Below are 22,606 nucleotides of genomic sequence, written 5' to 3'. Positions count from 1 at the left end.
AACCAAAGGAAGTGTGAATACGTAAAGTATAAACAAGAAAAAAATAAGTACGAGGATATCATTAATGTCTGAATACATGTTCACGAATCTAAAAGTAAATGTATGCCTTCATTTTTCTTTGGGAGCCAATCTACACGTGCAAGCTTCACACTTGATTCAAATTTATTATAGAAAAACTATTACTTTTGCTCATCAAATGCATCACCTAAACAATTCAGCACATTTCCAAATTGATTGCATATTATCTACATATTTAGGCACTAAAACGTTTATGCATTAATGTATGTGTGACTAACGTAATGATCATATATTGTAACTTTTCTACACATATTTTCACTGTGATTTTAGATTTATGAGAATAAGAAATATCGTGTGTCATTTCTTTGTTACTTCTCTCCTCTGTCGTTGTCTTAAAGGTCTATAATAACAAAAGTTACTAACTTTAAAGTCCGTCCCTCACATTTTCCATGAAACCTTGAACAAACACCTTCTATATCTACAGACACGTTTTATAGATAAATGAGTTATGATTCTTGATAACTATAAACTTGTATATTTACTTTCGCTTTGTAAACAGGAAGGTGCGCTGTCATGCATTTTGTCCAGTCATCCACTTAAACCCTTAGATTCAATAAACTGAGTCTAAGCACACAGTGGTGCGCTAAGGTTGTTTAGGTTAAATATATAATGTAAATTTCCATTGGCTAAGACTATGTCTACAAGTCACCAGACAATGTGAGGTTGGTTCTGGGAGTGAAAGTACAGTCTTGAGATCCAACGATGGGCTTCGACGATTCTACAACGTCAAGTGTCACTATGAACACCCTTAGCCCATCAGATGATGATCCCGTTAATCTCCTGGACAATGTGTCACTGGCACTGTCAGGCTTCAGTAGCTCCCTCTCGATCATTGGAGCCAGTATTATATTTTTGACGTACAATGTTGAGGTTCGTAACGCACGAATCAGGCAGACACGTCGCCTTCTGATGTTTCTGACAGTCGCAGACATCATGACTGCGTGTGGCATCTTGACCGGCACTATTAGGTACGCCGTTATACATCAGCAACACGACGTTATAACGATAAAGGAACACGAATATTTATGTACACATCCGGATGAAATATGCATAGCTCAAAGTATGATCACCACATTCTCTGGAATGGCCTCTTTCTGCTGGACACTGGTCATAGGCATTCACCTTATCGTTAGTCTTCGACCTTCTTCTGCAGTGTCGGATCCTGAAAGGCCATGGAGTGAAATCAAGGCTCACGTGATATGTTGGGGTCTGCCAGGTACGTCCAAAAAGGTTATATTCAATTGTCACTATTCTCCCTTTCATCATTTTATCAGTTCATATCTTTACTCTAGTAAACACAGGGACCTAAGAATTCCAGTTATATTACGCCCCAAATTGGGGTCATTTTTGGAGTTAAGATCAAATATCGGTAAAATTGCAACCCCATATGATCGTATGAGATTGAGTTTAGCCATTCCTAGTGTATTTTGGTCAAAACGTTATCGATAAATGCTATATTTTACCATCATATACAATTAAACACTTTATTGATGTTTTATTAACATTGCCTTATCAAAGAATGATATACATGCATATCAACTCTTAATCGAAGTACGATATATATAAGTAAACCATTATCTACAGTTGAGCCTTTTGTCGAAATAGCATTTACTTAAAAGTTTATGAAAGGACGTTGAAAAAATATTGCATACACTATAACCGGTTTCCAATGAACGATGAATTTTCTGATTATATTCCGTTCATATTTTAACACTGAACATGGTTACATTGTGCTACTGTACAGTTGTATATTTCAGTGGCAATCTCATTTTAGGGATTTTCACCGTTTCAATATTGCTCTTAATCATTGCTGGAATATTATCTACATTTCATTTTCTCATCTTTATATTAAATATCAACAAGTACAAACAACATTTACTCATATGTCCAGGTGTGATAACTATGACTGCACTTGGATACGATATGTTAGGGGAAAACTTCAGTATCGGGACCGGCCCCTGGTGTTGGATCAAGGTGTGTCTGAAAGAAAGAAAAGTGTCGACAATGTATATATGGATGGCTGTGACCGGCAAGGGATGGGATATTATTACTTACGTCGTCAGCATGGTCTTTTTTATTCTTCTTGTCTTCTATCTTCGCAGAAGGGTGAGTCATGAATAAAATGTCACTTTTAACATATAATTCATGTTGGCATTTATCACCATCTTAAATAAGAATAATCGGTCAGGAAATATGTAATATCATAGTTTTACTTTATACACAAATATTATTAGTATGAAACGGCCGCAAAATTTCAAAACCGACTGGTTCTTTTGTCAGGCTATGACTGAGTGAGCGATTTGTATTGTTTACCTGTATAAGATGTCACGAATATTTCGTTTGTCAGTCGACACGGGGACGTTTCGCCTATCGATAGAGAGTGTATACTCCTATGTTACTGAGGGGGAACAACAGCTAAGTCATCTGCATGACCCATTACTTACCTGAACGGGAGAAAGGGCTAAATCTACACCCAACCAGTAACCTATGTTATTATCTTTTGAGTAGTGGCGTGGTTCTTAATATACTTTACTAATTATTTAATTAAAAAAATAATTTATTATAATTCAATAGTTATTCTGGCGCTGATTCTATCACCTTTATATAGAAAACGCTGTTAATAATATACCTTTTCGAATGATTTATGCGAAAACCTTTATTGAATTTACAAGGTTTAAGTACCTATTTATTTGTCTTCAGGGCTTTTCCATATCGGACTTGCCACGGAGAACAGAGCACCGTCTGAGGCAGGCGGACGCTAACTTCGTCTTTCTTTGGCTGCTAACATACGTACTAAAGGTATGGGGAACTGCCAGATTCTTTATGAGTATGACAGAATACAAGACTTATCGAAAGGATGTACCTACCTTTGATAGTATGGAAAAGTTCTTGTTATATATGCAGAGTTTCTGTGACGGCTTGCAGGCTTTCTGTAACTGTATACTATTCGTGTTTCTAGATAGAACCATGATAAATGGAATGATCAACCACTTCAGGTGTACCCTAGCACGACGTCAACCACTTCTACAGGATAGCCAATCCCGTTATGGGTCGACAAATTGTTAACAAATTAACAGTGTCCCGAATTAACGGTAGAACGTACTACAGAATGTGAGGAAGTGATGACGACAAACCATGTTATTGCAATACTATGAGAAAGTGTTGTGGAACATACCATGTTGTATATATACCAGGTAGAAATGTCGTAACAATTGACAGTGGAACAGTCCATACTGTAAATTTACCAGGTAGTAATGTCATGACAATTGACAATGAAACAGTCAATGCAGTACATGTACCAGGTAGAAATGTCGTAACAATTGACAGTGGAATAGTCCATGCTGTAAATTTACCAGGTAGAAATGTCGTAACAATTGACAGTGGAACAGTCAATGCAGAACATATACCAGGTAGAAATGTCGTAACAATTGACAGTGGAACAGTCCATGTTGTAAATATACCAGGTCGAAATGACGTCACAACAGACAGTTGAACTGCATATTTTATTCATAAATTGCCTTCTTCATGGAGCGATTACACGTAACTGATTCTAATAACAAAGTGTGGTATAAAATCTACCGTCAATATTTTATACAAAATACGACTGCTTAACATATCTGAATTGGAACAGTCATGACTAGAAAGCATGTCATAATTGTTTGACAGATTATTTAATGTTGAATGATGATATTACAAAAACTTGTTTTAGCTTAGCTGTTTACATTTTTATACGCTTAGTTTACGTTTTTCTTCCATGGAAAAGAACCATGATTTTAAGCCTTTACGAGATAAATCAAGTTTAAACGTTGATCGAGAACAAAGCGTTTTTTTCCCTTTTAAATAATAATAATAATAATGATAATAATAATATACAACATATATAAAATTACTCTAAAGCGCTTTACAACATATGGATAATAGTAATGGTTATAATTGTGAAAACAAAAAACAAAGGCTTACAATCACTTTTATACATTTAAGTTAGCAATGTGCACATACAATTTGTAATTGAACAAATAAAAGTGTCGTATTTACATGACGTCTTTGCAAGGATTCTAAAACGCAGACGTGAAGAGGTGAGTTTTGATGTCCCTCTTGAACTTGGTCAGAGTACCCTCCCAAAGCATCTGTTTCCGTAGGTCCCAGTACAAGTTTGGGACACACAACAAAGATTCTGACTCCGGCCGTAGTGATCGTGACGGCTGATACAGGGTAACAAGCTCCTGTAGGTACTGAGGAGCTGTTCTATTCAGTGCCTTGTATGTGTACACCAGAATTTTGTACTGCGACCTGTATCGTACAGGTAACCAGTGCAACGAATAAAGCACATGTGTGATGTGCTCTATCTTTCGAGTACGAGTAATTAGTCGTGCTGCAGTGTTCTGGACCCTCTGCAGACGACTAGTTAGAGTACCTTAAACAGGTATTTAGACAGTCATTACACCGACGTATAAAAATATATCAAGGCACTAAAGAGTACAAAGCTATCATGACTTTGTTTTCGTCTACTTTAGTCAATCGGAATTGATATTTTTTTCAATTGGACATCATTATAACCAATCATCATCCTAGTTGACTAAAGAAATCTGCATACTTCAATGTCTTTAAGGAAGAAATTAAAGGAATTCTGTAAAACCACTGAAGAAACACTTAACACAAGTTTTATAATTCACTGTACATAGTCCTGACATAATAAATCAGCGAGGAAATGAGACCTGTTGTGTTAAACGCCGATAAGTGCAATCAAACGTTACACATGTGTATAGTAAATGTTGTAACATATATACACTCGACTTTCCGGCTTGCTCGGAAAAACACTTGAAAAACACCAGCGCATTTGATTTGTTCATAGTATGTAATACACCGCAATCTTCCCCGTGATCTAAATAAGAGTACTATGATGAATCATGCTAGTATAACAGTATTTTTTATATAAGCTATGTTAAGAGCTGTACATTTAAGCAATGAATGTTTTAGCAAATGTTGTTATGGTCCTATAGGCTAACGCACATTGCTATTGATGACAAACTTAGTAAAGACCCGACAAGGCTTTATGTAAGTTTCTCAGCAATTAAAATTTGTGTTATAGGACCATAACAATATTTGCTAAAATATTCATTATTTATATTTACATTTTGATAGAGTAGTTATGTTTTATTTTGTCTTTTCGAACAGCAAATTAAGTCTTGACAATAATAAAATTGATGACGTCACAATAGAGATTGACGACGTTACAATAGATAATGTTGTTATAGTCTCATAACAACATTTGCATTCTCAGTGCATTGCAATGAGATGATGCAGAGCGCAAATGTAAAGTTATTTTCATCTGTGACCCTTCGTATCGGGTGCTAAAACAATGGATGAAACATTGTATGAAATACATGATATTTATGTATGCATGTCAATGTGTGTTAAAATGTACTATTATAGTAATCAATTTCTTAACTTTGAAAAATGGTCCATATAAGGTTACTGTTGTTCACGATAACAGAAAAACTAACCTACATACCATCAATGTACATATTTTAGCGGTTTTCTAATTTTAGCGATTTGGTAGTTTAAATATTGTGCTATATTATGGCAACGCTAATTTCAGATTCTGTATTATAAATTTTCCTGTTGCATCTATTGTGAATGCACCAATTCATCGTTGTTCATAATATGGGTTTCATGCCCATTGCGCTCACTCACACTGTTAACACATCTGTTACATAGAAAATAAATTAAGATAAGTACATATACGTTGATTATTATATATTTTCGGTTAAAACGCTTGCTTTGCATGATATAATTCTGCACAGATGTAAAAATATCAAGATTAACTGCTTCCGGTAAATTTATATCACCATATGATAACAAATTAGTTGTGGTGTTGTGGGGTAGTGATAATAAGTAAGTTTGTCGTAAAACATTATAGTTCGGGCATACGAGTAAGTAATGGGTATTATCCTCTATTTCCCCGCATGTACATACTGGACTTTCTACACGTTGTCTTTTAAATAGGTTGTCATTTAGAGTGCTGCATGATAGTCTTAGTCTGGTATGGTATATTTGGGCAATTCTTTTTCCAGAATAGTAGTAAGACGGAGGGGACGGTCGTGCATCTTTTTCGAGGTATTTCTTAAAGTGTGATAAAGAGGGATTTGTTCTAATTTCAACTGGCATAATATTCCAAGATGATATAGTGGAAGGTATTTGCAACGGAGAGATGAAAGATTATTTGATTGTCGAGTACTATGCCTATGGGTATCTGCTATTTGGGGTGGGATAAGGATGGATAGATATTCAGGAGTTATATTATGTACCATATATAGTTACCTTGTATAGTTTTTATACTCGATGCCGGTAAAATTAATCCCTGTAATATATTTGCCACTTACCGGCATCGCTTACAGTATTAGCATCATGAAGGGTTATCTGTGATAATAGCAGTCATAAACACTCATTACGGAGGGTAAAAGGGGCGAAAATTTAACAGTAGTGAGTATTTACCAGAAAATATCATATATATCATGGTTTCGTATTTGTTACTCCAGAGCCTGCTTTCATTTCTGGATTTAACGAGAGATATCCGGACTTGCGTCTGACACCAGTATGCCTCTCTGTGTTGTAGAGCTTCAGATAGCTCCCTTCAATTTGCATGCCGACTTTGAGTTCATGTCCTGATGTGCTGACGCTCGGTATATATACTTTTGAAATACTAATCAATACATCATTTAAATAACGGAAAATAATTAGCGATTAAGAGTTAACGTAAAAAACGCTTAAATCACATATCCGCTAAAATAAGTACGTTTCCAGAACAGTATACAAAAGATTCTTGCAAATGCGAGGCAATCTCGAGAAGACGAGCCCAACCAGCCTATTCACATCCACTGTGTAAACCTTTGTATAATTTATTTGCTTTTGAATACAAGTAACCAACTTTGATTTGATGACTACTTACATTTATCCTCGATGAGTCCGCCCGTGATTATTTACATAGACTCTCTGGCATAGTTGTAAGTCGAAATAAGAGCATATTTTTTCGCCTTATATTTGTAACTGCTTTACTTCCTGCAGAGGATGCCGCCATCTCGTCACGATGTAATTGACTATGACATAATATGACGGGAATGGAGCGCGGCACAGGATACCTTTTGATATTATTAACAATAAATCAGTTAAAACAATAAATATATGTTTACTTTATTTACGTGTTTGCATAACAATTATATGAATATTTGGGATTAAAATAATTATCTCTATATCATTTTATTGTTTACTACTGTAAATTAATTTTGAAATAGTTGCTTTCTTACTTCACATTTCTAAGTAATATTTACCGAATAATGTAGTTAACTCCGTAAATAGTTAAATCACTGACCAAGATTGACCGTAACCTTATTCTGTAACAGTAAACATGAAATGATCCTTTTAGAATGGAAGCACGGTAGTCTAGTGGTAGGACGCCGGGCTCGTGACCGAAGGGTTGCGGGTTCGAGTCACGACACTGTGATGTATCTTTGAGCTAGATACTTTACTCCGCTTGTTCAAGTCTACTCAGCTGTAAATGAGTACGTGGCTTTGCAGTGCTGGAATTGTTGAATGCTAGCTGTGAACGCCGAAATGGCAGCACCGGCTGTATGCTCCCCAGGGAGTTGAGAAAGATATTGGCTGGTTGCAAAGGCCCTATAAGCACGGATAATAGTTTGTGAACCGTTTTGAGACGACCTACGAACTAGGTTGTGATAAAGAGGTATATAAAAACCTCGAATTATTATTAATTAGTATTATTATCAGGATAAAGTAGTTGTAAACTAAAAGTTGTAATTGTATAATCTTTTAACGGGTTTGTATGTTTCTACTTTATATGTATTTCTACATATATTTCTCCTTTATATGCATTTCTACATATATTTTTCCTTTATATGTATTTCTACATACATTTCTACTTCACATATATTTCTACATATATTTGTACTTGATATGTATCTCTACAAATGTTTTTCTACTTTATATGCATTTCTACATATATTTCTCCTTTATATGCATTTTTACATACATTTCTACTTTACATCTATTTCTACATATATTTCTACTTGATATGTATCTCTACAAGTATGTTTTTCTACTTTATATGTATTTCTACATATATTTCTCCTTTACATGTATTTCTACATATATTTCTCCTATATATGTATTTCTGCATATATTCCTCCTTTATATATATTTCTACATATATTTCTCCTTTATATGTATTTCTACATATATTTCAGAACATTTTATACATGTTATTCTTTCTTTTGGCCTCCAGTTTCGTTGTTAATTTTTAAATGGACGAAATTGTCATTTGTTGATATGTTTGTTCTTTTTAGCATTTTTTTCTTTATATTTCCTATAAAACAGTTTGCTTTGGAATTTTTAAAATGTATGTGGGTAGTATTCACTAAACGTATTTTGAAAACAGGAAATACATCTCATTCAAGCCCATCAAAACTTTCAAATGTTTTTTTTAATTTTTACTGATTTCTAGTTTTTATTTTGTACAAAAGATATGGATGCAACATGGGAACCCAATGCCAAATGGAATCTGGAAAAAAGATGGAACACACAGTTAACATTGAGAATACTGTGTAAAATTATTGGCCCTAGCTGATAAAAAGCCTTGTTAATTTTAAACAGTGGTTAGAGACAAATTCAAATTGTTGTCAACAAGAAACAAGGGCCTTCAAAGCAAACTCAATCCTCCAACACCTCTTATTTGTATCAGCAAATCTCTAGCAGTAAAATGACATCAGATGTTCTTTATTTTGTTATATTCATATGTTTAAGTATCCCTAACCTCTCATTAACTCTTTAACAACCTTTGAGCAGCTGGGCCCAATATTTGAAATCTTGACACACAGTTTTTGTTGCTTTCAACGACGAAATTTATCTTTTTATGTCTTTCTCTCAGATCTTGAAATATTTTTATCAAATCAATATATGTATTTTTTCATAATTAATGGATTTTACCATGCACATTTAATGTAGGGTGATATTATATTATAAACGGAGATCATTTTAAATCACAACAGACTCCTTTTTCTACGAGAAATTTTCAGTTTGCAGTTCTAAATTACCGTAATAATTTTCGTTTAGCACATTTAGATCATTAATATAATTTGTTCAACATTGAACTGACATATAAATATTGAGTACACTTGCCCTCATGAGGAATTCGATTTCATGAAAGCATATTGTTCCATATCATCTTCTTAACTATAACTTTAAATCTGTATTGCCTGTCAGGAGAATATTGAAGCAAGTTTAATTTAGTATATTATTTACAAATCCTAACCATTTAAAAGGAAGTCCCAAATTGTGGTGCAACTTAAACATTTACTTATACAGAATACTTGATATCTTCGTGTCGCTCGTTAGTAACTCGAGAAAAAATAAACCATGTCAAGTTTTCATTTCACCGAATGTGTTAATATTTGACATGATAACATCATGTTTGAACTGCCTTACCTTTATACTAATTGTTCTCCGAGACGACGTGTGATCATGGCAATAGTGATACAAAAACAGACAACTCCTGAAATAGAATAACCGACATGCTTAATATTACAACTGATAAATGTAAATCATCTCTGCTGAATTCCGTCTTTGCGTATTGCAGAGTTATCTTCTCTTGGGAGCAGGTATTGATTGTTACGTCATTGGTTTGTGTGAGAAAATGACGTCGTTTTCTCAAAAATTGATGACGTTACTCTCACAAACAAGTGACGTAATAATCGATACCTGCTCCCAAGAGGAGATAACTCTGCAATACGCAAAGACGGAATAGTAAATATATAACAATTTCCCTAAAAGATGCGTACCACAGAGTAGGCAAATAACGTTTGTCACCCTCAAAGTAATTATATAACGATTTCCCTAATGGATGTCTGTCACAGAGTAGGTAAATAATGTTTGTCAGCCTCAAAGTACATGACGAGTTTCCTAGAGGATGTCTGCCGCAGTGTAGGTAAAGGACGAGTTTCCTAGAGGATGTCTGCCGCAGTGTAGGTAAATGACGAGTTTCCTAGAGAATGTCTGCGGCAGTGTAGGTAAAGGACGAGTTTCCTAGAGGATGTCTGCCGCAGTGTAGGTAAATGACGAGTGTCCTAAAGGATGTCTGCCGCAGTGTGAGTAAATGACGAGTTTCCTAAAGGATGTCTACCGCAGTGTAGGTAAATGACAAGTTTCCTAAAGAATGGCTACCGTAGTGTAGGTAAATGACGAGATTCCTAAAGGATGTCTGCCACAGTGTAGGTAAATGACGAGTTTCTTAAAGGATGTCTGCCACAGTGTAGATAAAGGACGAGTTTCCTAGAGAATGGCTGCCGCAGTGTAGGTAAATGACGAGTTTCCTAAAGGATGTCTGCCGGAGTGTAGGTAAAGGACGAGTTTCCTGAAAGATTTCTGCCGCAGTGTAGGTAAATGACGAATTTCCTGAAAGATGTCTGCCGCAGTGTAAGTAAATGACGAGTTTCCTAAAGGATGTCTGCCGCAGTGTAGGTAAAGGACAAGTTTCCTAAAGGATGGCTGCCACAGTGTAGGTAATGACGAGTTTCAAAAAGGATGGCTGCCGCAGTGTAGGTAAATGACGAGTTTCCTAGAGGATATCTGCCGCAGTGTAGGTAAATGTCGAGTTTCCTAAAGGATGGCTGCCGCAGTGTAGGTAAATGACGAGTTTCCTAAAGGATGTCTGCCGCAGTGTAGGTAAATGACGAGTTTCCTAGAGGATGTCTGCCGCAGTGTAGGTAAATGATGAGTTTCCTAAAGGATGTCTGTCGCAGTGTAGGTAAATGACGAATTTCTTAAAGGATGTCTGCCAAAGTTTAGGTAAATGACGAATTTCCTGAAGGATGTCTGCCGCAGTGTAGGTAAATGACGAGTTTCCTAAAGGATGTCTGCCGGAGTGTAGGTAAAGGACGAGTTTCCTGAAAGATTTCTGCCGCAGTGTAGGTAAATGACGAATTTCCTGAAAGATGTCTGCCGCAGTGTAAGTAAATGACGAGTTTCCTAAAGGATGTCTGCCGCAGTGTAGGTAAAGGACAAGTTTCCTAAAGGATGGCTGCCACAGTGTAGGTAATGACGAGTTTCAAAAAGGATGGCTGCCGCAGTGTAGGTAAATGACGAGTTTCCTAGAGGATATCTGCCGCAGTGTAGGTAAATGTCGAGTTTCCTAAAGGATGGCTGCCGCAGTGTAGGTAAATGACGAGTTTCCTAAAGGATGTCTGCCGAAGTGTAGGTAAATGATGAGTTTCCTAAAAGATGTCTGCCGCAGTGTAGGTAAATGACGAGTTTCCTAAAGGATGTCTGCGGCAGTGTAGGTAAATGACGAGTTTCCTAAAGGATGTCTGCCGCAGTGTAGGTAAAAGACGAGTTTCCTAAAGAATGTCTGCCGCAGTGAAGGTAACGATTCTTCTGGTTTGGAGTTGCTTGCCAAAATGAGGGTACATCGCAATTTCCATGTGAGATGTTGGCAACAGAGACGTAAACTAATTTCCTTCCCTAAAAGATGTTTGCTGCTGAGTAAGAAAATAACGACTACCATAGAGGATATTTTCGGAATTGTAAGTAGTGACCGATGTCAGTGGTGAATGACTGCCGCAGGGCTAGAGCATTGGAATTTCCCTTTGAGACGTCTACATCAGAGAACATGCATAGGCCTAACGATGTTTGTAGGAGTTATCTGCAGAAAATAAGGTAAATAGCGATTCTCCTTGGAGCTGTTTACCTCAATATATATGCAAAATGATTTTAAACGGGTCAATACATCATGATGTACATGTATTGTATCTCGACATTTTCTGACAGCTGCATTTACTTTTTCGGCACATTCTTGCTTAGTGAGTTGTTTCTAGCGGTTTCGAGTCAAGAAACCGGTCATTTGCACTTTTTGCTTGACAAAGAAAACCGACGTTTTCGAAAGCTAGCAAACTAAGTTTTGATTTACTGTTTGTGTTCAAAACAAACTTAGCATTTAGTATCCAAACCAAACATATGAATCTCATTCCGAACATAACGATTTACCTTTGAGATATCATCATCGGATCACCACTGTTTACTTTTCACAGTCAAACACTTCAAGATATAAATTGTAGCTTTAAAAGAAGCGTAGCCTAAAGGTCAATTCTGAACAGTTTTGAGTCTTCCCTGTGCATTGAGAACAAAAGTTATGGTATTTTTTTGGAACTCGATTGTTGTTTACCATAAACGTAAACCTAAAGTTAAATTCAATATTAAACATACACATTTGTCTCCCACACTTCACATATGCATTCCTGATTTTTCAAGGGGAAAAAGTATACCTGTCTTTACCTACCTGTAGGGAAACACATTGCACATGCTTATTCTGAAAACATCACAATCGCGTCATCATATTATGCAGTGTAACCAGGGTGGCGTCACCAATATTGTCCCATTTATGGTACGGTGCATTTGGTTCATAAATACAACACATTTTTACGATCAGAAACTGAGGGTGGCGCAGTGGATAGAAAACTAGATTCCACGATCGGACGTAAAATGATATGGGGTCACCTGCCCGACCACGCGGGTTTTCACTGGGTACTCTTGTTTTCTCCCACATTAATACCCCCGCGCGCTTACATCCGGGCCAACAAAAGTGGTTTTTATAAGTTGAAATAACTTGTTTCATAATTGTTGAAATAATTAACAATTTTTTTGTAAACTTATTCAAAGAAGTTCTCGATCCGTGCACAAGGCTGCCAGGAATAGTTTATAAAAATCTTTATATAGCAAGTTACACTTTTTAGCACCAGTTTTTCTAAGCATCAAACTTATTCGCATCTGACTTATATTCATTCAGTGTGGTTTAGTCACTGCGAACCCATCATTCATAGAGAGCGCTGGTTGTTTTTAATGAGGAAGTAACAAATCTGGTTTGATACCAAGAATTCAAGGTATTCATACATGTATGTTAATAATTTGATTGATTGATATCAGGAAATCTAATTTGTGATATAAAAAATGATTTTCTCATATGTAAAATTATTTTGAGGTTTTTGGAATAATTTTGTGATATTAGTAATTCGACTAAATGATATCAACATTTCAACGTTTGAAAAAACAACTGTGTCTGTTGAAATGCGTGGTAAAACCATCGGTCAACTGTCGTTTGACAAATAGCTTCTAGCTTTAGCTCTAAATAGATGGGAAAATAATAATCAAAAAACATATTGATATTTGAAATAATGTCCAAGAAGAAAGAGTCTCACCTGCTTCCATGAGAGATTCAGCTCCAGCATGACTGCCTGGTTGTGGTGTGTCACCAGCGGGTAATGCTGTGTGAAGAGAAACAAATAAAATAAATAGATTATTAACATTTTATGTGTCTAACTCCCTTTTAAAAGAAAGAAAAAGACTTTGTTCTTAATGTGAATTCAGTAATATTTAGAATTAGTGTAATAAGAAGATTGCATATAGTTTACATATATAATTTACATATACAGTGTATTATAAACACTCACCCCTCTCTTTACCCGGATATTCACAAATGTAGCCAGCCAGTTCCAGGCTAGCCACACACATATCCGTCGCCCATCCTCCTGCCCCTGGGTCTAACATCAAGCAGCCAAACTCCGCAGATCCCTGGGGTTCGCCGTCGTTAAAGGCCACAAACCCAGTACCCGGATCTGACAGAACGTGAACAAACAGAGATTTTATTTGGTTATTTATGTGATTTTGTTTAATAGTCATCTATTTATTTTCACATTTTGTCTTATTAAACTAGTACGATTTAAAAAGTTGCTCTGTCGTTATACATAAAAGGTTAGTTGTGAGGATTTTGCTATTAAGACAGACGGTTTAAAGTTTTGGCAGATTTTTAATTCCTATTTTAATCCTTAAGCTTGAGAGACTGTTTGTTGTAGAAACAAACCATCCAGTTATATATATAATGGTCCGTGACCAGGATATCAAAGGGCTTGTTTTTCTTGTTTGTTTTGAAACAGCTTTAGAAAAGAAATGAGTAACTTTCTTTACCGGCATTAACTAGAGATAGTATGCAACTGCAAGCAAATGAAAAATACAGTCAAAACCAGTTTGAAAATAATATTATCGTTGAAATTCAAAGCAACAAAGAGAAAGAAAATCCTTTACGGTATCAAGCAGTAGTTTTCGGGAAAATGGGTCTGTTTAAATAAAATAAATAATAGACCAAATCTTTATCTCAAAATTACTTGTATGACCCGAAGTCTCCCATGTCTTCAATGACTTTCAAACTTAGAATAAACGATTTTTATTTTTTTTAGAAATCAGGGTCAGAAGAATCAATAATATTTACCTCGCAGCCATGTTACACCCGTTACTATGGAATCCACTTTGCCGCCTATCCAATAGAACGACACATTAGCCAGGTTACTGTAGTCAAGGTTGGTAGACAGTTTTATCAGGGCCGTATTCACTGTCAAATCAGGAATGCTCGCAAGCGTTCCGTTATTTAACCGGCACCTGGTGACGGCGTCATTCCATGAGACGGCGTCTTGAGCTAGATGGTAGCATTGAGCATTTACAAGTACCACCTGATGTTTTACATATGCATCAATGTGACCACAGCTCACTGGTAAAAAGACAAAACATAGCATATGAGGTCATGTTATTGGACAAAAGCACTTCGATCTATTACCAGAAATATAGAGGACATAAAACACGTAAATCCATAGATAGAGTTGGGAAGGTGTGTGTTCCAGTCAGTTAGTTCAATTCCCCCGTCACCTATGTGACATACTTACACTCTGTTCGGACAATGGTAGCCGAGTACAGCAATAGTAGCATTGCTGACCGTGTCCGAAACACAAAGTCCTTGAATGTTGAACTCATTCTTCACTTAAACATGAAACGTGGGAATGGTTGGCTCTTCCATCACATCCACAATAAAAGCCCTAGCTGTAGCATCCGGGAACCACACACATACATTTTTATATCCGTTCAGGAAACCATTTTGTACGTGTGTATATCGTCAACATCTGTTGATCCATGTGAGAATTTCCTGCACAATTTATAGAGCAATGGCCTCGAAGGCAAATAGGTCATCCAGCGGTAGGACTCCCATTGGAGACCGGATTAGTAGTATATAGTCCGGGGGTTCTACTCATATAGAAGCACTTCTTGAGCACTGGAAAAGTCATCTGTAGCACCGGCTTCGACTCCTAGTGATGACGCGAGTTACATTATTTCTTAAGTATTATGTACATATACTAATTGTCTTCCTAAGTGTTCACCTGCTATACCTGTAGATCATTTATATATAGATAATTAGAGGAATATCTAGAAGTAAACCAAAATTTGATGTAGCAAAGTATGCCATCGAATTCGATTTAAATATGTAATGCTCTCTAAGTTTAATCATACTATGTATGTGATTCTTGGAATGTCGTTTGAGGATTTTAACATAACTAGTCATTTTGACCCTAAAAGTCGTTTAATGTTAGTTACTTAAAAACCTTGATACATTGTCAAGCTACTGGTCATATAAACCACTCTTGGTAGCGTGTTTTTAAGAAGAACTTACTAGTTAGATATTTAACACATTTGAACTGATTGCACTTAAAACGGGTCAAGGTAATTTATTTGACTAACCTCGATAGTTTTCACTTCGGCAATCTAAGGAGCAAACTTAACGAGACGTCCTATATTATTTTACACAGTTAAACGCTGTGACATTGAAAGTAATTAAACTTAAGTTATTCATTTGAACAGTATAGATAGTCCTGCCCTCCAGTTAGAGAAAGTGACGTATATTTGAAAGTGCCGTAAGTCTTTCGCGTTATGTACATGTAAATTTCCCAGCGGATTCTATGTTATTTTTTTTAAAATTATTGTGAATGTTTTGCTTTTTCCTTCGCTTTTAGTCAAAAATTGAAGAAATTTGGAACAACGCCAGGATATTATTTCGCACCTCTTTTGGTAATATCAATGTAATTACCGTGATTTTTACGGCAAAATGTGACACTGTGTCCAGGGGAATTGCGTCCAAGTACAAAATTTATGCTGGAATGAGCCACGGAAAATATTACCATAGGGAACATTTTTTTTTTAAATAAAAGTAAACATATATATAACATATAATCCAATGGGAAAATGACTAACAATAAAGACATTTTATGTATCAAGAATAGTATGCCCTTCTTTTACGCGTCCACTGAATTACATCACGTATCTTAAAAACTACATGTGTCTTGATATTGTTTAAGAAAGAAATAACGCAAATTGGCATTAGTCAGCATTTTGGTTTCGGTCAGATACGTCTGGACCCCTCAATCTACACGTACCAAATTTTCCTGAGGTCAGCCTCGGTCCAGATCTATACCTGTCGTTTTCTTTACAGGTTCAACCGGTTCAACCGTTTCAACCGGTTATCAAGCGTCTGGTTAACCGAGACTACACAGACTCTCAAGTGATCAAGCATCTGGTTGACCGAGACTATCTTTTGTCGCTTCCTTTTATCATGTTCTAGACGGCTTGGTCTAATTTAACAACAGTTATTTTTTAAATAGAAACAAACCTTATGTCTTGAGATTGTATTTGAACTAGCAGACAGACATTTTAAAGGAACTAATAAATTGACCATTAAACTTTACGACTGAAAATGAAGTTTTTAAATAGTACCCAAATCAGTCGGCCCTTATAAATGGAAGACCTCTGTCGTACATAGCGGTTATAGGACTTTTATAAGCGACACCAGTTGTACAGGTAGGTTTCTGCGCATTTAATAACACAGTACTTATTTCGTTGTTTCGACCACTAGATTTAGTCTTATGCTTAGTAGACATGCATACAGGCTTATGATACATTGTTACATTTGTAGTAATTCGATAATCAGCTTGGTGGGTAAGGAGGGGGCGGGGGGTGGCGGGGGTGTACTTTCTCTTTGTTTACTGGTCAGTTACCCAGGTGCTCGGGTCTTGGAATATATGTGATATATTATCGCACCCCTTATACTAGGATTTATTAGTATAAGGGGGTGCGATATCTAGTGGGGTGCGATAATATATCACAAATATTCCAGAACCCGAGCACCTGTGATCAGTTGTTTTGGTTTAGTGTATATCAACACTGACATGTATGCGAAGTCTATGTAATCTTCATCTCTTTAAAGCTGTCAAGCTACACTGCACAGGGGCACGCAATTACATTGTACTAATATTATTGAGGTTTTTTTTAACTTTCATATTGAAAGTCTATAACAAACCAGAGACGTATTATATACGTCTCTGAACAAACACAATATTAACAGTTATAAGTAAATTGCAGATCGATGTTTTGGTGATGATAATGATGATGATTAAGTACCATAATGATGATGATTGAGTACCATAATGATGATGATTAAGTACCATAATGATGATAACATTTTATATATTGTTTTGGTGATGATAATGATGATGATCAAGTACCATAATGATGATAACATTTTATATATTGTTTTGATGATGATAATGAGGATGTTGATGATTGTACATGTTATGATGTAAAGTTTTAAATAATGGTGAGGATATGAGTGTTATGCTGAAACATGGGTAGTTAAAAAATTGCAATTGTTTTTGTGAGAAAGTGTATGTATATATGTATGCAATGTATTGAAGAAAAGGATTGAAAAATAAAATAAATTATGACAAAACAGCAGTAAATTGTATGTTGTTGTTTTCAAGTACGTACACCAAGTCTTAGATTTGAAATCGAGAGATGTAGATTTGTGCAACTTCTTCATTGAAGGTATCGTATAATATTGTAATAATGACAATTCTCTATCATGCATGTTTATTGTCTGCTTTTGTCACAGAATCATGAGTACTGCCAGACCATTCAGGATTTGGAGTTATGACAGAAGTGTGAAGAAGGGGATCATCGCTTCTTCATTGGACGAGCTTCGTAAGAAAGGTAAACAACACCTGAATATTTTTATAACCAAGAGATATATATATTAATTAACAAACTTATTACTATTCGGACCAATGTAAATTTGATCTGGATAAATAGGCATCCAGTATTATATTATGGTACATGTGTATTATATCATTTTTTCACTATAACACATAAATTTGGTATTTCTTTGTCCTCATCCATGAGAACCAGCCTTTCCCGAAATTCTTGCACAAAATTCCTAATCTATATATCAATTTATTTAGATGTGAATGTGCACAAGAGAACAGGAAACAAATAATTTTCTTGAAATGGTATTTAGACAAATTTAATCTTCTGGTTAGAGAAACCACAGACTTAAATAGCTAATTATGTAGACAAACTATACAGAAACATAGTTTAGTTTATCCCCTGATTTACATCTTTAAACTGTACAGGTAAAGAGAAGGTAGGGCTGCTACCTGAGGAACCTGTACAGGTAGTACTGGAGGAAGATGGTACGGAGATTGACGATGATGATTACTTCTTGTTCCTCCCCCAAAATACAACACTGATGCTCCTAGCTAGGGATCAACGCTGGGCAGTAGAAGGCAAAGGTAATTTGATTTAATTGTTTTCATACCTCCCCTTAAGAACACCCGACGCTCCAGGGATCAGCACTGGGCAGCAAAGGATAAAGGTCAACAATATCAATTTAGGACTGTGATCGACTCTTGAAAGTATTGTGATAAATTGTACATCAATTTATTTGGGTTACTGAATAGACTTAAGTCTGCTTAAAGTGATCAAAATTTATACAAGTAAATTTTTGCTTAAAGATACTATAATCTAGGTTATTTTGATTTTTAGTATTTCTAAAACATTACTAGTAAACTTCATTTCCTGTTTGAATTCATAGCATAGGAGCACTTTGATATTATGAGACTTTATACCTAGCACACTAAGAAGTGGCATGCATGCATGGTGTAAATCTATGGTATATATGAGTCTATCTTCAGATTCAAGGGTTCCCAGTTTTTACCTTATCTGTACATTTATTGTAAATATATAGAAAGCCATAACTATACCTTGTTCTATTCCTACTTCACATAAACCCAAACAAACTATTTATTGAATGATGAATAATATGAAAGGTGAAACTGGCCAATGGTGACATATATTTGGCCCAAATTTGGGTTTGAAGCCATTTTAGCATACCTAGTGCAAAGGACCAAGGCAAGTTTAACAGAATTTCATCAGAGGGCTGAAAGTGGGCCCAAAAATTGGAAATTTGGCAAAATGGATTTAAGCAACTTCTCTCGAACATTATGTGCGATATATAAATCAACCCTGTTTGGTAGGAAACATCCACAGGTGGCAATAATTCATTCATAACTGTAAAAATCAATGATAGGTAGATACATTGATTAAAGATGACTACATTGTACTCCTGTATCGCCGCCATATTGAATTTTAAGAAAAAGTTTGATCTGGAATTAATGCACTTCTTCTTGAAATCCAAGACTGATTACCCCATAACTTAACCTGGTATGTCACAGAGGGCCGGTCGGGACAGGACGAGCCAGACTTCATGACCAGTAACGAGGGACAAGAAATCTCAGAAAGGACAGTTGAGCTGATCACAGGTCTTCAAAGGGACATAACTCGCCTCATAGCCTTCTCCAACAATGACTTACAGGTGATTTAGCTGTCTGCAAATTTCACATGCGTCATGGTTTTCCATTTCCAAGAGGTTTCTATATTACTGACAGCATCATGGAAGTAACCATGTTTAATGTTTAATGTTGTACAAGTGAGATTTCCACTGTTTATTTACGAGTAAAACTAATGTATATTTATTTGCTTTCATGGCGTTTGAATTTTGTCAACAACCACAGTTACATCCGTCAGCATTTAAATAAATATTTAAATTAAATCTGTAACATTACATTTGCTAGGGTGTGATTGACCTCAGTGTCCCAGCATTAGCCAGCCTCCTCCACGACACAGAAAGTTTTGCAGAGGCAGTACAGGAAGCTTGTCAGCGCCACCTGGATGAGAGAACACAGACTTCAGAAGCCATGGACCTGCTGCGATTGTATCACACATCCAGACAAAAAAGTAATCTCATTATTGGAGAGGATTCTTCATCAAAGAGACCAAAATTTGCCAATATTTGATCTGTCCTGTAATTGAATTATAGTGCCTTCATTTCTAAAATGTGCAATTTCTGTGTGTATTTGTGTATGTGTTTAGTAAAGGAAATGTAGCTTTCCACTTTTACAGTTACCTAGTTATGATTTGTAAAATCAAGTATCTGTTATGTGTATTATAAAAATAAAATTAGGCAGCATTTATATTATCACCTGACCGTGGCTGCACTTGTGATCACCTGTGTTGGAACTTGTGATAACATGTGTGACCTTTTTATATCACCTAATTGTAGCAGCAATTGTGATGGCCTTTGACAACTCATGGGTGGCAACACTCATGATTGCCTTTGTGGCAGCAGTTGTGATCAACTGTGTGGTAACACTCGTGACTTCCTGTGTGGTAACACTTGTGACTATATCTGTGTGGAAACACTTGTGACTACCTGTGTGGCACACTCATGACTACCTGTGTGGCACACTTGTGACTACCTGTGTGGCACACGTGTGACTACCTGAGTGGCACACTTGTGACTACCTGTGTGGCACACGCGTGACTACCTGTGTGGAAACACTCGTGACTATATCTACATGTGTGGCACACTTGTGATTGCCTCTGTTGCACACTCATGACTATCTGTGTGGCACACTCGTGACTATATCTACATGTGTGGCACACTCGTGACTATATCTGTGTGGCACACTCGTGACTATATCTGTGGCACACTCGTGACTATACCTTTGTGGCACACTCGTGACTATATCTGTGTGGCACACTCTTGACTATATCTGTGGCACACTCGTGACTATATATGTGTGGCACACTCGTGACTACGTGTGTGGCACACTTGTAATTGCCTCTGTGGCAGTATTCGTGATTGACAGTGTTGTAACTTGTGTTCATCTATTTGTGATTGCCTGGGTGGCATCACTCCTTGACCTGGACTTTTCATAGGATTGTGAATTGAAGAAATACATTCCTTAATTACTGTCTCGGAGTAAAACTGTGTGTTGTAAATAAATTAGTTTAACTAAGTTTAATCTCAACGCAGGCATATGATTATGTTTTTGTTAATCTATAATGGTTATAGATAAATATTGATAAAATAACACATATAAGAAAATTGGTAAGCCCAGTGAAATTTTGAATTTCAATGCTGTAAGCATAATTAATTAGTTACTTGTGGGTCACATTGTTCATATTGTGCATTTTTTTGAGATTTTTTTTATTAAATTATGAAACACTGAAATATTATTCGTCTAGGAAGTAGTGGAATCTCATTAGTAAGGAATACTGCAAAAATCTTTTTACAGGAAAAATAGAATCTCCTATGTGCAAGAAATAAAGGGATCGCTGAACAGACATTTTTGGCAGCTCACTATGTGTTTTGCACGAATAGCTTAATTTGCAATCTATCAGTATATATAATCTGTTTGCAGAAAAATTATCAACATTGCCATTTTTATTTGCAAAATATGACATTCTTTTTATTGTTTTTAAAGTGTTCAAGATTGTATCAGTTTCAATGCATCAGTACACCTTTAATAATGTGTAGTAGACATGATGAAAAAATATCTTGTGAAATTTCATCTTCTAGAGACGAAAGATAGATGCCAGTATATTTTCACTGAACCCAAAATATATTTTTTTTTATCAAAAACGGTTGAATGTAACTCATAGTGATAAGTAAAAAAAATAATAAATCTGGTTACCTGTATTCAAAGGGTGGAATTTATGATGTAAGGAGTTATCCCCCTTACTTAAATTACAATGGTGGGGTAATTATTAAAATTTTAGAATAAGTTAATGCAAATTTGAAAAGTCTTGTTTGCCTCAGTTATGATACATTTGTATATTTGAAATTATTCAAACATATAGGTATGTGTAATAAACTATCATCCCAATTTAGCTAGATGCACTGTAAATGTTTATAATTCAGGGATATAGACTTATTATATCACCGTTTTATCTTATCATTTTAAGTAACATATTAAATTCTTTTCTTATTTAATTTTCGTTAAGCAGTTGATAATAAATCATCACACCTAGGCAATTATTGCAGAATATCAAAATTCAGAAGAAAAAAATCAACATTTGTGATTTAATGTCTTTAAGACAATAAAATTACAAGCAAATTACGTCTACACCATTTATCCAGTTACGAAACTTGAAAGTTTGTAGGTTGAATGTCGCTTGTTTCAGTGTCGTGTATCTGTTAGATCTTTCTCATGCTTTTATATTTTTAATAAAATATCTAATCAAAGGAGTATACAAATTTGTTTCTTCTTGTTATATGTACGTTTCCTTAAGATACAGTGAAACCTGATTAAACTTACACCTGACTGGGAGGACATTCGGTAATATCAGACATGATCTTGTGTCTCCGATATGACTGCTTATAAACTGTGTGTGTAACTCTGACCTTACAGACACACGGTCATATCTGACCGTTGATGTCAGTAAAGACAGGTTTCTCTAGTGCATCTGTGTTTTA

At 35.8% G+C, this 22,606-nt stretch overlaps 3 protein-coding genes across 5 annotated transcripts; 2 read left to right on the top strand and 1 right to left on the bottom strand.

Annotated features, from left to right (window-relative positions):
• The first annotated feature begins 457 nt into the window (after positions 1-457).
• Positions 458-3,961, top strand: LOC110462750 (G-protein coupled receptor 157-like). Its single transcript, XM_021516894.1, has 3 exons — positions 458-1,294; positions 1,970-2,184; positions 2,779-3,961. The coding sequence occupies exons 1-3, from the start codon at positions 781-783 to the stop codon at positions 3,142-3,144; spliced, it is 1,095 nt and encodes a 364-aa protein (XP_021372569.1). The 5' UTR covers positions 458-780; the 3' UTR covers positions 3,145-3,961.
• Positions 3,962-8,302: 4,341 nt separating this feature from the next.
• Positions 8,303-16,566, bottom strand: LOC110462734 (C-type mannose receptor 2-like). Of its 3 annotated transcripts, XM_021516862.1 has the most exons (6): positions 14,853-16,566; positions 14,405-14,680; positions 13,590-13,754; positions 13,338-13,403; positions 9,577-9,643; positions 8,303-8,653 (listed from the first exon to the last, which is right to left on the bottom strand). In XM_021516862.1, exons 1-5 carry the CDS (start codon positions 14,938-14,940, stop codon positions 9,579-9,581), a joined length of 660 nt encoding a protein of 219 aa, XP_021372537.1. In that variant the 5' UTR covers positions 14,941-16,566; the 3' UTR covers positions 8,303-8,653; positions 9,577-9,578. The 3 variants fall into 3 exon arrangements, with proteins under 3 accessions (XP_021372537.1, XP_021372539.1, XP_021372538.1); XM_021516864.1 differs by having other exon boundaries at positions 14,405-14,937; XM_021516863.1 differs by lacking the exon at positions 8,303-8,653 and having other exon boundaries at positions 8,872-9,643.
• Positions 16,567-16,714: 148 nt separating this feature from the next.
• On the top strand, positions 16,715-22,383 carry LOC110462735 (DNA fragmentation factor subunit alpha-like). The gene is made up of 5 exons (XM_021516865.1): positions 16,715-16,812; positions 17,903-18,000; positions 18,420-18,578; positions 19,521-19,660; positions 19,920-22,383. The coding sequence occupies exons 2-5, from the start codon at positions 17,907-17,909 to the stop codon at positions 20,139-20,141; spliced, it is 615 nt and encodes a 204-aa protein (XP_021372540.1). The 5' UTR covers positions 16,715-16,812; positions 17,903-17,906; the 3' UTR covers positions 20,142-22,383.
• The last annotated feature ends 223 nt before the right edge of the window (positions 22,384-22,606 follow it).

This window comes from Mizuhopecten yessoensis, unplaced genomic scaffold (genome assembly GCF_002113885.1).
Source record: "Mizuhopecten yessoensis strain PY_sf001 unplaced genomic scaffold, ASM211388v2 scaffold10829, whole genome shotgun sequence".
NCBI classification, from domain to species: Eukaryota; Metazoa; Mollusca; class Bivalvia; order Pectinida; family Pectinidae; genus Mizuhopecten; species Mizuhopecten yessoensis.
This window is presented reverse-complemented; position numbering and strand designations above follow the sequence as displayed.

What these genes read in the sequence shown, in the direction of transcription:
- LOC110462750 (XM_021516894.1), top strand. Translation starts at nt 781, where the DNA reads ATGGGCTTCGACGATTCTACAACGTCAAGTGTCACTATGAACACCCTT. An exon ending in GATATGTTGGGGTCTGCCAG is followed by an intron (nt 1,295 to 1,969) that starts GTACGTCCAAAA and finishes TCATATGTCCAG; the next exon opens with GTGTGATAACTATGACTGCA. An exon ending in TCTTCTATCTTCGCAGAAGG is followed by an intron (nt 2,185 to 2,778) that starts GTGAGTCATGAA and finishes ATTTGTCTTCAG; the next exon opens with GGCTTTTCCATATCGGACTT.
- LOC110462734 (XM_021516862.1), bottom strand. Translation starts at nt 14,940, where the DNA reads ATGAGTTCAACATTCAAGGACTTTGTGTTTCGGACACGGTCAGCAATG. An exon ending in GGGTGTAACATGGCTGCGAG is followed by an intron (nt 13,755 to 14,404) that starts GTAAATATTATT and finishes ACGTTCTGTCAG; the next exon opens with ATCCGGGTACTGGGTTTGTG. An exon ending in TGAATCTCTCATGGAAGCAG is followed by an intron (nt 9,644 to 13,337) that starts GTGAGACTCTTT and finishes ATTCTATTTCAG; the next exon opens with GAGTTGTCTGTTTTTGTATC.
- LOC110462735 (XM_021516865.1), top strand. Translation starts at nt 17,907, where the DNA reads ATGAGTACTGCCAGACCATTCAGGATTTGGAGTTATGACAGAAGTGTG. An exon ending in GGACGAGCTTCGTAAGAAAG is followed by an intron (nt 18,001 to 18,419) that starts GTAAACAACACC and finishes TAAACTGTACAG; the next exon opens with GTAAAGAGAAGGTAGGGCTG. An exon ending in CTGGGCAGTAGAAGGCAAAG is followed by an intron (nt 18,579 to 19,520) that starts GTAATTTGATTT and finishes GGTATGTCACAG; the next exon opens with AGGGCCGGTCGGGACAGGAC.